At 35.9% G+C, this 16,498-nt stretch overlaps 1 protein-coding gene across 1 annotated transcript in view; it reads right to left on the bottom strand.

Annotated features, from left to right (window-relative positions):
- Nucleotides 1-71: 71 nt before the first annotated feature.
- The window catches only part of LOC125674176 (uncharacterized), a 45,300-nt gene continuing 28,873 nt past the window's right edge, over nt 72-16,498 (bottom strand). Inside the window, exons 17-26 of the mRNA XM_056159020.1 lie at nt 15,672-15,836; nt 9,533-13,308; nt 9,317-9,450; nt 8,853-9,084; nt 7,473-7,845; nt 6,205-7,353; nt 5,877-5,986; nt 5,040-5,365; nt 4,507-4,922; nt 72-230 (exon numbers count right to left, since the gene is read on the bottom strand). Of these exons, the coding sequence (XP_056014995.1) occupies nt 72-230; nt 4,507-4,922; nt 5,040-5,365; nt 5,877-5,986; nt 6,205-7,353; nt 7,473-7,845; nt 8,853-9,084; nt 9,317-9,450; nt 9,533-13,308; nt 15,672-15,836 (6,840 nt within the window). The remainder of the gene's footprint in view (nt 231-4,506; nt 4,923-5,039; nt 5,366-5,876; nt 5,987-6,204; nt 7,354-7,472; nt 7,846-8,852; nt 9,085-9,316; nt 9,451-9,532; nt 13,309-15,671; nt 15,837-16,498) is intronic.

The raw sequence follows: 16,498 nt of genomic DNA, 5'->3' as shown, positions 1-16,498 counted from the left end.
CATTGAATATGAACCCCTCCAAAACATTAAATTTTAGTGAATATAGGCATATAAATGACAATACAGTGTTTTCATTTGCTAAGAAAGTTCAGACTTACTGGTACATGTTTCAAAACACAAGTTTGCTTCCATCCATCGCAAAAGTTCTTCATTGCATTTTCCCTCGCTTTGTTGTCAGTTATAAACGAAGTGATCTTAGATTTTGCTTTATTATATGAACTGTGAATAGACTGAAAATAAGGTCAACACATTTAGAAATATCTTCATTCGCGCATTCATGTAATATAATTGTAAACATAATTGAATTTAACTTGTAACACAGAATTTGATTGGTTTATTGGCATCAATCAACAAAGGGTGAAGTGAAATAACTTTCTGTTAACGACCTCATAAATAAATATATTTTCTTGTTTCATGTTAACATTTACGGAATTAATTAACATTCGTACTTTTATGATTTAAATGTCACACGGCGCATAAATACGTGACAAACACTATATAAAACTCTGAGTTGAAGCTTGAGGTTTCCTCTTTAGCTAAAAGTCCCATAGGCATTTGACCCCGGCCATACTTTTACAGATTTGGAAATATTAGGCCACAAGTAAGTATAATTATCAGGTCTTCAACATACAGAACCCTAAAATGACCAACGACATGTGCAACCAGATTATAAAATTTTCGTGAGGACCTGTCCCTTCTTCATGACAAACGAAAATAATTACATAATGTGGCAAATATCAACAGAGAATAATAACACAATAACAAAAACTACATATAAATATACATGTACCTAGCACTACGACTAAATCTACAAACGTATTTCGTGTTTTCGGTTTTTAGCTCACCTGAACCGAAGGTTCAAGTGAGCTATTCTAATCACATTTTGTCCGGCGTCCGTCTGTCTGTCTGTCTGTCCGTCTGTCTGTCCGTCTGTCTGTAAACTTTTCACATTTTCGACTTCTTCTCCAGAACCACTGGGCCAATTTCAACCTAACTTGGCCAAAAGCATCCTTGGGTGAAGGGCTTTCAAGTTGTTCAAATGAAGGGCCATGTCCCTTTCAAAGGGGAGATAATGACAAAAATGCAAAAATAGGGTGGGGTCATTTAAAAATCTTCTTCTCAAGAACCACTGGGCCAGAAGAGCTGAAATTTACCTGAAAGCTTCCTGACATATTGCAGATTCAAGTTTGTTCAAATCATGGCCCCCCGGTGGTAGGATGGGGCCACAAGGGGGGGTCAAAGTTTTACATACAAATATATAGGGAAAAACTTTAAAAATCTTCTTCTCAGGAACCACTAAGCCAGAAAAGCTGAGATTTACATGAAAGCTTCCTGACATAATGCAGATTCAAGTTTGTTCAAATCATGGGCCCCTGGGGTTGGATGGGGCCACAATAGGGGATCAAAGTTTTACATACAAATATATAGGAAAAATCTTTAAAAATCTTCTTGTCAAGAACCACTAAGCCTGAAAAGCTGATTTTTACATGAAAACTTTCTGACATAGTGCAGATTCAAGTTTGTTCAAATCATGGCCCCCGGGGATAAGTTGGGACCCCAAGGGGGGGGGGGTCAAAGTTTTACACACAAATATATAGGGGAAAACTTTAAATATCTTCTTCTCAAGAACCACTAAGCCAGAAAAGCTGAGATTTACATGAAGGCTTCCTGACATAATGCAGATTCAAGTTTGTTCAAATCATGGGCCCCGGGGGTTAGATGGGGCCACAATAGGGGATCAAAGTTTTACATACAAATATATAGGAAAAATCTTTAAAAATCTTCTTCTCAAGAACCACTGAGTCAGAAAAGCTGATTTTTACATGAAAACTTCCTGACATAGTGCAGATTCAAGTTTGTTCAAATCATGGCCCCCGGGGATAGGATGGGGCCCCAAGGGGGGGGGGATCAAAGTTTTACACACAAATATATAGGGAAAAACTTTAAAAATCTTCTTCTCAAGAACCACTAAGCCAGAAAAGCTGAGATTTACATGAAAGCTTTCTGACATAGTGCAGATTCAAGTTTGTTCAAATCATGGCCCCCGGGGATAAGATGGGGCCCCAAGGGGGGATCAAAGTTTTACACGCAAATATATAGGGAACAATTTAAAAATCTTCTCAAGAACCACTAAGCCAGAAAAGCTGAGTTTTACATGAAAGCTTCCTGACATAATGCAGATTCAAGTTTGTTCAAATCATGGGCTCCGGGGGTTGGATGGGGCCACAATAGGGGATCAAAGTTTTACATACAAATATATAGGAAAAATCTTCTTCTCAAGAACCACTGAGCCAGAAAGCTGATTTTTAGATGAAAGCTTTTTGACGTAGTGCAAATTCAAGTTTCTTCAAATCAAGGGCTCCGGGGGTAGGATGGGGCCACAGGGGGGATCAAAATTTTACATACAAATATATAGTTAAAATCTTTTTCTCAATAACCACTGAGTCAGAAAAGCTGATATTTACAAGAAAACTTTCTGACATAGTGCAGATTCAAGTTTGTTCAAATCATGGTCCCCGGGGGGTAGGATGGGGCCACAAGTGGGGGGGGGGGGGAGTCAAAGTTTTACATACAAATATAGAAAAAAGCTTTAAAAGAACCACTGGGCCAAAGAAGTTGACATTTACATGAAAGCTTTCTGACATAGTGTAGATTCAAGTTTGCAAAGGGTAGTTTGGGCCATAATAGGGACCAATGTTTTACATGCAAATATATATGGAAAGTCTTCAGATATGGACCAAGGTGACTCAGGTGAGCGATGTGGCCCATGGGCCTCTTGTTAGGTTTGCTAATCAATGATAAAGACGGGGAGAATTAGGACATGCCCTATGTACATATATATGTAAATTGATTATCAATGCACCACAATATGTTAATATACTGTGATAAATTGCATTTAGTTATATACATGTGTAGTGCTCTAGTGTTGCTTGACCTTCTTTACTAAAATTTTACACATTGCATGTAGATCTTGTGGTTTCATTATGCTACCTGTAATAGAACTAACTGAAATGAGAGACTTACGTGTATACTGTCCATGTATTTTCACAGCATCGCATGTGTGTGTAAAGATACAATTAAGTAATGTCTTATCATAAATCAATAATTTCCTTTGTATACGAGCCGAGTTATTTATAATATTTTTCTTCAAGGCAAATTCTATCAAGAAGTAAAGAACCTAAACCGACCCGAAGTCTCGATCCCAAGCCCGAGAAAAAGTGAGAGGGGATTTCTGTATTTTTTGTCAGTACTTATAACATATATTTAATAATAATTGGTTTTTACAAAGTGCTTTCCCAGCATATGCTGCTCAAAGCGCTTTACAATACATTATTACCCCGGCAGACCTTATATCAATCTAGAAATTTCTCAGCTTCCTGGGAAGCATACAGTGTAAGCTGCTTTTACAGGCGCTAGAGCACTGACATTCTAATAATATCTTTCACTGTCTATAGCCAGGTACCCCTTTTACCCTTGAGTGGAGTGAGGAAATTCGTGTAAAGTGCCTTTTCCAAGGACACAATGTCGGCCCTGTCGCGGCCAGGAGTCGAACCAACGACTTTCGGTCGAGAGTCTGACAGCCTAACCACTAGGCCACCGACGCCATTTAGTATATCATTACATAATTTAAGTCTGAAGGAAACGGATGTTCATGTTGAACAGTTCTATATATCATTTCCGTATTGAGATGAAAGTAACTATATGAATAACAATAAGATTTGTACTGATTTCTAATTTCATTTTTTCAGTGCCGGTATCTATGACCGAATGTATGTTTGATAAATCCAAGTTTTAAACATCTTTAGGTAGTAGCATTATAACGAAGAATAAATAACATGCATTTATAAAAGAATTATCAGTAACATGTATGCAGCATATGTATTCAGTGAAAATAATGCATACCTTCCATTTCTTAAAAAAATATCACAAATCTAGCAAAATTAACAATGACCGTATAAATTATGTCACGTGATTTGTAAACGGGGAAATCAGAGGTCTATTGATATTCTTAAATTGAATGATGTCCTTTGTATTTAGACCCGCCCACTTTGTTTATCATTATTCATGAAGAAGTGCAAGATTACAAACAATGACGGAGACTGAGGGTTTTAAAATTAGTTGATTTTCCGCATTCCGTATGATAAAACACGAAGGGAACTTTAAGAAACCATCGTCTGTGGTGTCTATGCACAAAATTTTAACGTTTTAACAAAATTTTAACGTTTGCGCGGTAGAATTACTTTTGTTGACCACAGCAAAAGGGGCCTAATCCAATACATATATGTAGCTATTTTACTCCCTCCTTTCATAAAGTATGTGTAGAGAAGCCGTGTCATGTGACGGCAGTTTCGGTTCGCGGTGCTTAGAACATATACTGCCATAGTCTATGCTTAATCATATAGATAATGAAAATGTAATCCATACCTTAAAATAAAGTTTGAGTAGAGCTTGTTCAGGTGTTCGGATATGGGATATACTTTCCCCCATGCTTGTCTATTAACTCACCTGCTCAGTTGTGTCCAGACAATCACAAGGTGAGAGAATACAGCTCCTGTGCTTGAAAAGAAATGTACCAATATCTAAAGCACGACCGATGGGAGACGCTTTGAACATCTTATCTTCTAACCAATTCAATCCTCCCGATATTGCTTTGTCTTCGATATTTTTTTCACAGGAGTCATCGCTTAAGCGATTTTCTATGTCAAACGCCATGTATGCTGCATCCTTGACTCCATTTCCTTTATTTATTTGCATGAAGCGATCTTTGACAAACGATTTCACGGAGCGTTTTTGACGGTGGTGATGTGTATTTCTTGTCATCTGACTGTCAATGACTCCGTTGATATTTTGACGGTACGAATGCTTAAACAATGTTGTCAATGGCCCACCATCTCTTGTATACTTGGATATCATTTGTAAATCTATATATGAAATAGTTGAATTCTTTTACAATATTTGTATACAATGAGAAATGTTCCTTAATTTTGGAACTTACACCAATGAGTGCACTTGATGAGTGTTCAGGAATTCAAACTTACCTGGGTCACTTAAGTGGCATTGTATGTTGTCTTCTGGATTGGTAGTCATTTGTAATGGGTTATTATCCTTGTATATGTATAAGTTAGGTTTTTCACAAAATAGTCCTTGCCGATCTATATTCATGAACCGTCCTAATTTAGAATCATATAGACGATGTCCAAATAATTGTGTACCCGGGATTTCACCAAAGGAAAGTTTGCCCCACTGTCCCATGTAGAGGAATTGGCTTGTGTATCCATGCTGGTCATGGATTATATTTCCAAAAGCGTCATATTGAAAACTGTTGACGAGGTGTCCTTTTTCATTCAAAATTCCCACAACAGACCTAAACGGATGCCATGGATCCATAAAATTGAATTAATTTCAAAATTAAAGCTTTAAGGGCGAGATGAAAAGTTCAATGTCTAACGAAAAACTAAATTCACACAACTTTCACCAAGGACCCCTCCACCACTTAAAACTAAATATGATGAATATTGAAACTAATCGATTAACAAGTAAAAGCATACGAGTATTAATAATACTCTGTATACCCCTTTATACTGTTCATTCATAAATAAAAGTGTACATTAAAACTATCAATTGTTCATCGAAATATAATATTACTATGTGGTTTTCAAAAGGCATTCGTCTTTTCCCCCCACTAACATGTAATCGATGTCGGATGACAGAAACTTATGGGAGTTTTACCCCACTCCCTCCCCTTACTATTTGAATTTAGATTTTTATCCGACATCGGTCCTTTGATCTGGCCCCTAATGTGAACGAAACGTTGTGCTGATCTTATACATCTACATGTTTATAGGATGGCTTTGTGAATTTCATTACAGTCTCACCCCAGAGCATCGTACTGGTAATAATGGTATTCTCCATTAACTATTGTAGCAACTAATCCAATTTCAGATGCATAGATATTGTATTGGAATGATCCTCTGAGCGAATTTTCCTAAGTGAAAGAAAAGCGGTAAAGTGATATTTGCTTATTCATAATTCTAGGAATTGAAGTTTAACGACTGAGTACATTGCTTTATCAGATAATAATCAGAATATTATCATAACATAGGTGTTAACATTACCGAAAAGGAAAACAATTGTACAAAATTATTTTACATTCCTTAAAAAGTACCTAATTGTTTGAGAATGTTGATATATTGATATATTCACCTGTTTCAATATTTGTCCTAAAGAATCGGTGTAATAGGTTTCCATGTTGTCTGTGCATATTTTCCTTTTAATATGCCCAATTCCATTGTATTGAAGTGTGCAGTTGCTAGTAGGTGTTGTAAAACGTATTAACCGGTTGTCCTCATTATAACTAAACGAAACATTTCCTTTCTTTATCAAATTGCCATTCCTATCATATTCTATATCAACATCATTTATGGAAATGTACTGGTTCATACTATTTCCTTGATATAGATCTGTGTTCCCGTTTTCTGTTACAGAAACACGATTCTTACTCCGGTCGTATACCACGGATGTTTTAGACTTCGACGGATTCCTTATGAATGCCAATTGTCCATCTAAATCGTATGAAAAAGACCATCTTCCTTGATTTGTTGTAATTTCAGACAACCTCCCTCTTTTATCATATGTATATTGAAATTTTGAGGAAATTGTCCCGTTGGGGTAGAAATTGGATACTGTTTTGGGCAACTTTGTACTTTCGTGGTATGTAAAAAGCGTCTTAGCGTTGTTAGCTAGAGTCTTTGAACTGATCATTCCTTTGTTGTCATAACTTATTCTTATAAGCATTTTATTATTCATTTTATGCATAACAGATGTAATTTGTCCGTAAATATTGTATGCATAAGCAATATCATATGGTTCTCCAGAAACCATAACATTTTGAAGCGAATTTTCGTTGTAAAACGTTTGACGGATCGAGGTACCTTGGGATCGTAATTCCGTTACAAGCCCATTTTCATCATAGGAAAGCCGCAGTAATGTATGCTGGTTTTCAACTGACGAGATTTGACCAGTAGCTGTATATCGGAAATGACAGAATGCGTTGTCTCCTGAATCACGATATGTTAGTCTTCTGTTTTCATCAAAATGGTAAGTAATTTTTCTCCCGCCTTGATCCGTGTGGATATATGAATTGTTTGATTGAACGAAAGTTTCATTGGATTCATCTGGATAGTTTATCATATGAATAAATCCCTTAACCGATCGTTTGATTTGGTATATATTGAGTTTGCCATCTGCGTAACTTACAAGATTTCCATTATCGTCCTTTTGAAAGAAAATGCTGTCTCCATTGCTGTCTTGCACTTCATGAAAATGTTGAAACCAGTTTCTACGTTCAATTACCTGGAATGCACATTGTTTAGTTTGATGCAAAAAACAACAACAACAACAACAACAACAACAAAAAAAGAAGAAAAAAAAATCCAAGGTATACATTTATAATCTGATATATAATCTCATACCAGATCTCCTTCAATGATTTCTTCTGAACTTTCCAGGCGATGGATCCTCCGTAGTGGAAATCCATTCCTCTTGTAACCAACTACGTTGCTCTGCATGTTGATCCAGTATAATTCCGTGTCATTTTGGGGCAGTGTCAAGGTTTTGATTCTTCCATTTAAGTAATCAATGTATGTCTTTCGTGAAACAATTTGTCCATTGATAAACATTTCTACCGATTTCAAACGACCATCTGCTGCGTATCGTATAACCTGATCCGATCCAGAGTTTTTCCTCAATTTTGTTAAGTGTCCCCTTTCGTTATATAGATAAGAAGTCACCTTAGCACCACAATTCACGACTGATAGAAAGTTTCTTTCTGTGTAGGAGTACATGCTGAAAAAAGATAGCAACAAACGGACTCTGAAAAACACAACTGCACTTAAGACGTGTGAAAGTTTGGTATTATTTATCGTTATAAAAGTGTTTTGTTTCGTGTAAGAAATGCATCGTTTTGTGTAGATTGATTGATTATTTACTGTTTGTAGCCGCTTGAGCTATTTTTCAGCTATCCTGCGGCTGAATTTTGTGCAGAAAGCGTGCGATAACTGTATGGAGAGCGTGAAAACGAGCGAGACCATGTAATGAATATATCATATCGTGTCATAAGCTTGCAGTTCAAATAAAGGAAATGCTTATTTTCAATTCTTATTTGTGGATTTATTTTATAGATTAAATACTTATTTAATCACCTTTATATCTGTAGCTTTGTTTTCCAAAGAATACTTATATGTATGATACTCATCGCTCAATAGTGGAGGATAATCTAAAAGCACACCCTATCTACCTAACTAACCTCTACCCTCCAAACAGAAATGCGTATGATAGACGAGACTGCGAATGGATAAATAGATAAATCCATTATCAGGTAGGTAATGACTGAATTTCAAATAAATTTAGAAATAACAAATTCAAAATAAATAAAGTAAACGAAGAAGTGAAGGTAACGAATTTGAAAGAATTGATCGAATACCTAATGCATAAAGGGAAATAAATCCGCGGAAAAGAAACAGAAAAGCAGAAAAAGTCAATTATATATACTACTTATAATCCGGATCGAGTCTAAACGCGTGGATCTTTTTTTAAACCGTGTGCAAAAACGAGTAGGAAGTGTTCCGTTTCGAGTTGGGAACGTTATATTACGAGTAATAAACGTATTTTATCATGTGAAAAGCGTTTAATTTCAAGTGAGAAGCATTTTTTTCGTGTAAGAAACGTATCATGTGAGAGGAGTGTAAGAAGTATGTAAAGGTACAGTAGTACGTTTTAGGACATGTACATAAAGTTTAATATGTCAAATACTTTTACACAAGATATAGATAAACAAATAGTAATTATGTTACCAAGTTTTAACATTTCCAGGATATTTCTGCCAGTTCATTGCAATAATATTGCTGTTGTCGTTGTAAACAAATTCTACTATGTTTCCACCGTATGATAGAGTTTTCAGAACTCTTCTATTATCATAGGTGAATTTGATGTTGATATTCTGTCTGATGATTGAAGAAATGTTTCCTGTTGTTATATTAAAATTGTACAAATCACCTGTCTCCTTATCCATGAACGAAACCAATTCTACAGAGAGAAATAGTCGAAAGGTATACGTCCATAGATGTTTGATAGAAACACATTGACGAAAATATGTGGGACTTCAACTTCAAGTAAGCAGACAATAAACATAGGTTATCAAACCATTATCTTCGTTGGATTTCTTGATCAATCTAATTTAATCTATAACAAAGATGGTCAAAACGATTCTTGTTAATATCAAAGACGTATATAAAGGAAATGGAGACTTGATTCAAACCTGCACTTGTCATCGTTATATTTCCTAGTTCTTCGTTGGTATACATCCCAAATGCATATGCTGAAAAGATGAATTCTTCTCTTTTCCATTGAAGGAAGACTGTCACTTCATCCACGCCCTCAATATAACATTCCCTGGAATAATATATATGTAACATAAACCAAATTATCAATATAAAGCGTGAATATTTCAGGAAAGTAAATTAAACAATCTCACCAATAAGGGGAGATCCATCCCATTCCAAAAGTTCCCACAATGCCTCTCAACCCTATCCTACGGGGATAAATACGAATCATGTTTAAAAAGTCTCCTGTGGTGCTGTCAAAGTTTTGAAAATCTGACGATCGAACAATATAGCTTTTGTCGCCGACGCCGTCTGCAATTCCAAGAATTTGATGCACGATTTGATTCAAAGAAAATTTTCGTCGTTCCACTAAAGACATTTCTGTCACCAGTTCAGATACCTTCCTTTGCAGTGAAAGCCATGATTTCCCCAACATCTGGATGAAATTTTCCCAGATCATATTCCAGTCGTTCGTGTTGTAATATTTTGGTTTGAGTGCCATTTTCATATTCAAATATGAGTGCCTGGCGGTATCTGATTCACGGGTCTTCGCCATGGAAATTTGTAATCGTCTGCTGTTTGATTTGACCTTAATCGATAATTGTCCTGTCTCTGATGGTGATAAAACTCCACCAGGCCCGTCTAAAGAACCCACAATAAAAGTTATACTCCTCGACCAATCGTTATCGTGGATATTACTAACTAACAGTAATTCTCCATCATTTTCTGCTCGTATTTTAATTATTTGGCAAAGAGCATCAGTTTGACCGATATTTTCGAAATCTATCATTATTTCGCCAGTCTCTCCAACCAATAAAGGACCCGGTGTTGACATTTTAACAATAACTTCTCCGGCTATTCCATTAACCACCTCTAAAACATCAGGGACGTTTGCTATCTCCTGTGATATACAGTTTGTTACATTTAAACTGTAACTGGAGTTCATGTGTAAACTCCTTACATCAAACGTAGCAGCAATCAATGAGGAAGAGAACCAGTACAGTTTCTGGCTTTGTATTTGGAAACTTTCATTGTAGAGAAGTGCTGTAAAATCTTCAGGGAGAAGTGTTCCGGATATGTGTAAGGTCACATTCCCAAGCGTAGTAACAAATTTTGGATTTGTATCCAAAATTTCAAATTTGGCTAACTTAGCTTCTAAAGTGACATTTGTAGACCCATGGATATTTCTATCTGTTGATCCAAGTGCTTTCACTAGAACGTAATAATCTCCCTCTTGTGTGTTGGTTATTGAAATATCCTGATTCGATAGAAATGGATTCATTACAGTAGTGTCAAAATCATACTCACTTGGTGCAGATCCTAATTTAATAAAAATCTCGTGAAATGATAGATCTGTTTGGCTTGTTGTTCTTACGAGAAGGGATCGATCAGCGGGAACATTCGGAATGCGTATCACCTCTGTCTCGTCAAAAGTGATAGCAAAATTTATTTTCCCTCCCAGTGTACAATGCGGAAATCGCACATTGGTACCGTTTAAGGAAATGGCGATATTGTTATTCTGATCATAGTCTTCGACATTTGTTCGAACCTTAACAATGGTTCTGTAGGATCGTGAGGCCAATGGAGGTAGGCGTGCAGTGTATGTGCGCGGAGTCATCATTTTTGATTGTAACTCAAATGCGTCACATTGGGTTTTACCAAAATGATAGTCGTTTATATCCCATTGTCCATCCTGTGAGAAATACACGTTATCACACCTGTATCCGTGTGCTGTCTGGGAGCCATTGTTATAGATGGACCAACTGATATTCACATCTGTACCAAAATCAACATCAGTTGGCACACTAACATTCGATACCATAATGTCTGTCCTGATATTCTTCTGTATAGTTATAAATGATATTGCGATGTTATCATTTTCATCAATTTCTATTATCTCCGATCGAGAGTCGACCTGCAACACCAACGAATAATCTTGCGTTTCCCACTCAAAGGGAAGGTCTACCATAGTTTCCAATGCTAGTGTGCCATTGGCAGAAATCATTTCATCTATACTTACTGTTTTGATTTTTCTTTCAAACATATCATAGTGCACATTTTTGCTGAGATAAATAGCCACAAAAAATCTCCTTTTGACATCGCATGTTCCGTTGTTGCTGATATTGTACATTATACTCACTGGCTGACCACCGATTTGGGCTTGAAATTTAGACGCAAATACCACATTTAAATTTTCACAGGCTGTTCTAGCAGGAACATAGAATACGTGATTGGTTTGAGATGTTGCGCCTTGGATGACAGATGAATGATCCCCATTTGGAAATTTATGTGGTTCATAGTCAGGATATATAAGAAATGTTTGATTACCCTGAATACTTAAAGGCATTACCACTGTAGTATTCACGGTATAATTTGCACCGGGGGCTAATGCCCCAATACGAGTAATCATCGCGATCTTGTTTAGGTTTTGCACGCTACTAGTATTTATATTGGGTACAGATATAAAAAGTGCATCATCCCAGGATGTTTTCTCAGTAGTTTGTCCACCATCGTTTGAAACGCTGTACAATATACAAATCTTATCCGTGTTCTCACACGTTTGTGTTGATATAATAATAGCTGTAAGTTTTGCTTTGGAAACACCCTTAAATGTGTAATTGGTTTCGTCTTTTCTCCAGTTGTTTCCTTCTCCGTCCACTTCTTGTATATTGTTATTAGAATCAACAGAGACATAAAAATTGAACTGACCATTGACATTTGAAGGAATTAATACAGTTTGGTTTATAGTGTATTGTGATCCTGACTCAAGTTTAAAAGACTGTTGGAATTCTGAAAGAATTAATTTCCGAGTTTTGTTCGGTGTTTGCATACCTACAACATCTACCCATTTCATTTTTGTGTTCATGGAATTGCCTTCATTGAAAACTGTCCAAGCAATCATTGCAGTGCGAGAATTTTGCAAACGATAGATGTCAATTTTCTTCACCACGAGATCAGGTGTGGGGGGTGACAAAACCTTTAACGGAATGGTCATAATGTTGTCATTGTTACTGTTTCCTTCAAATAAATCCCCGTTACTGTTCAATACTATTTGCGCAGATAGATATCCAAGAAAATTTTGTGGAATTGATACCGTAGCTATTTGAGTGTAAGATCCGTGGTGTGACAATGGTCCTCTAATAAATGTTGTAACTTGCGGCAGATCTGGAAGTGGAGTTTCTCTGTCAACATTTATTTTCAGAGTATCTCTCCAAAAATAGCCATCTGGAATTGGCAATCCTAAATTTACTACCGTCCATGATATTCTACTGTTTTGACCACTGTAGACTTTATCATTTAACACCTTTAATGAAAATACCTTTATATTTGGAGATCGTAATGGGATATTTACTTCATGGATTGCGAGATTGTTATCAACACTGTCCCCTGGTAAAACTTGAAAAATGTCTGCTTCGATTGAAAAATTTCTTCTTCCATGAATCCTGTCATCTAATTTTATTAGGGACGTTTCGTGATAAATTGAGTTTGGCTGCAATTGGCGAATTCGAATAGTTTTACTTAAAAGTATCCTCTCTGAAAAACGACTGTCTTGTTGCATAAGAGAAATGCGATCTGTCCAAACCTCATTTGCAGTATGTCCTTTTCCAACATTGCAAACAGTCCAGGATACATTCAGTATGTTATACCCGAGATCGTCCGTTATCACATCAAGTCTAAGTTTACGAATTTCTAGATCTGGGAAAGCTTGGGTAATATAGATAGAGGAAATCATTTTGTTATTGGTCCGGGTATGGAATTCAAAGACATTTGTTTCCACATCCACATGTATAGACAGATTGTGCCATCCGGTTTTTATGCTGGGATCAATCGCAAACGACGTTGAGTAAGTATAATTTTCATTGGGAGAAATTGATTTGAAGATAGGAAAGTTTTCCAGAATTCTCTTTGATCCGTTGGTTTCAATGGCCTTTAAAACATTAAATATATGATTCACATGTCTTTTCTAGCACACATTTGAATATTCAAATTGATATTAATGATTTTTCACAAACCCTGAAGCGTCTTACATCAGTGGAGCGGTGAAGGAACGGTTTGGGAACGGTTTTGTTTGGGTGGGAAGAACGCAGAACAGTTTGGGAATTACGGTTTTTTTTGGGTGGGAAGAACGCAAAACGGTTTGGGAACGGTTCTGTTTGGGTGGGAAGAACGCAGAACGGTTTGAACGGAATGGTTCTCGACGAGAACGGACCGGTTCTTATCGGGAACGGAATGTTTTAAGGCAGGAAACAAACGGTTTTTGGTCGGGATCGGAACTCTGTGGACCAATATGGGAACGAACGCTTTGACATTACATTTTAGATTCTGAATTTCAGACTCTTTCGATACATTTCATATACAGAGATATTGTGAAATAGAGAAAGAGATAAGATATTAAAGTTTTACCAATTGATTCATTTTAAAATATTGAAAAGTGGAAATAATAGGGGTGGAAATGAATTGAAATATGAAGCACATTTATGTATATTCGCCTTAAACTCATGTAAAGTTAAATAATTACTCATTCACCGTTATTCATACAAGATGGTTTATCCCATATATATATATATATATATATATATATATATATATATATATACATTTTTAAATACATTTTCCAATGGTTCTTTTCCTTTCTGATTTTGAAAAAAAATTATTATCATCGTATAACTTAGAAATGCGAGCAGTTTCTTGGCACAATTTTTGGCAAATGATTATCTGTAAAACGAAGTCAATTTATTTTCGAATTGAATTATTTACTTTTAGCAATACCGTGTACGATATGTTCGTTAAACTTTGTTAAAGTGCATTTATCGATCGTGCATATTTCGTAAAATGAAAATGCTCGGTACATGTAGTTACAATGTTGTAGGCTTAGTGGAAATGTTTGGATCTACTGCGATGATTCATTGAGATATGATATTTCACAATCTATTTCGTTTAGAATATTAGAGTGTGCGAGTTTTCTTTAACTGCGATTGTAAAACTGATATTAGTTGGTTATGGGGAATTAAAAAGGAACAACCCCTTTCGTTGATGCAATTATTTTTAAAGTTCATATTAGATCCAGTTTATTTTTCCAAACATCTTTAATCTATAATATTTCTAGTAAACATTAGGATTCATTATTGACGGACCAATGTACGATTTAGATGGCGATTGTGTATTCATCATGATATAAGTCGTGTATTCAGAATAAACATCCCCTTGTTCAACATTCAAAATTGAAAATTACACGGTAATGATATTTTGAAAAAGAAAACTATTGAATGTATTTTAAAAACACAACATACTTTACTTAATGTTTTAATTTAGCAATTATGTTTTAATTGTTGTCTCAATATTCGTGGTGGCTTAATTGACTGCAAATATATGTAATGATATCCATTCAGTACACATTCTCAACTAAGTCCCGTTTTTACAATTGAAGACGCAGAAAAGGATACAAATGAGTCGTGAACTCTTTGTCCAACCATTCGTATGAGAGTACACCGTTGCTCTAGCAACTGATAGTTTCTCAATTCACACCCAAACTTGAAAAGAATAACAAATGAAAATTATGAATTTATAACAATTAACGTTTCGACAATTTCGCAAAAATCGTTATCTTTTGATCAATTAAAGACTTAAACGCACTTTACTCTATACATGTTATTTGAAAGTTTGTAGGTTTCGAAACTTCTTTGCCATCCGATCTGGAATAAAATTCCCTACTACAAAAAATTCTTGTTCTTTTACTCAACCTATTCTTTGTCTTTTTCATCTCAAACCAAACGCCATACATTGACTGGATACTAGGTAAGTTCCGAATAACCATGTGGGAACGAACGGTTTGAGAGAAAGAATACTTTATCGAGATCGAACAGTTTAAAATGAGAACCGGACGGTTTGGACTGGGAACAGAACTCTTTGGCCTTGGAATGGAAAGCTGAACAGATTGAACGGACCGGTTTAGTGTTGGAAAGGAGTGATTCTAGTCGAGAACGGGATGATACCAGAACGGTTTTCTAGACGTTGATGTACGCTTCAAGGTCTGTATAACTAATCACGATATCTATTTATTGAAATATTTTACAGGCTTGTAACATAATACTATATCATTTGTTAGATACAAGGTAAAGCTGTTAAAATGTCTACGACCATGAATATCTTTCTAAATGATACTGCAAATACGCATTTAATTTGTCGTTGCATTAGATATTACTTTAATGTAGATATGCCATAAATAGTATTTCCTACTTACGGTTTATTTTCACGTGGAACAAATATGGTGATGAATTATCGAATACTCACGAGTTCATCATACCATGAGAAAACGTATGGCGCTCTCTGCCCAATATTCTCCACGGTCCATTTAATTTGAATCGTGTCACCGGTTGATACATTGACTATCGGGTGTATGGATAAGTCACGTATAGATAGATCTGGAGGAGGGGTCAGTACAACGGTTAAATTGTTCTACAAAAGTGATATATATAGCAAATGACACAACACTTAGACAATACTCAAAATAGCTACTTGAAGACTTAAAAAATGCAACACCTATTTTTTTCTAAATATAAACAAAAATGATTATTTTTTATCAAACTAAATTGCGAAATTTTCCTACCGTACATTGGTCTGATATTTAAAATAAAGTACATGCGATTCTTGAGTTAATTATTTACACGTTGTGGATAGAGTTGCACGAACTTTTCCAGACGCTATTGAAAAGCAATAAAAAGATAAAATACAGTTTTGTCATTGCGAAACAACTCTGTTGTTGATGCAATGCACTTAGAACTGAGAAAAAATGGAAAATTAAACAATAGCACGTTTAGGGAATGAAATGCGAAATCAAGCACTTGATATGTTGCAAGCATGCGTCAGTCAGATGAGTTGATTGATTAGGTGACGCAATCGCCAAACAGGGTCCATAAATGATCGCCTAAAACCTGCTCAACAATTTGTGACGACGCAACATCAGCATGCGTTGGTACAGCAATGCCACTTGCGAAATAGGTTTACTGCTGTTGTGACAATGGCGAGTCAAACTATTGGAAGCCTTGGGAGGGCAATTCACCATAGAACAGTTTCTCGAATATTGAAACTTCTGCAGAAGACCATAGAAAGGATCGTAA

Source organism: Ostrea edulis, chromosome 3 (genome assembly GCF_947568905.1).
Source record: "Ostrea edulis chromosome 3, xbOstEdul1.1, whole genome shotgun sequence".
Lineage (NCBI taxonomy): Eukaryota > Metazoa > Mollusca > Bivalvia > Ostreida > Ostreidae > Ostrea > Ostrea edulis.
Note: the sequence above shows the minus strand (reverse complement) of the source record. Positions and strands in the feature narration are given on the sequence as shown.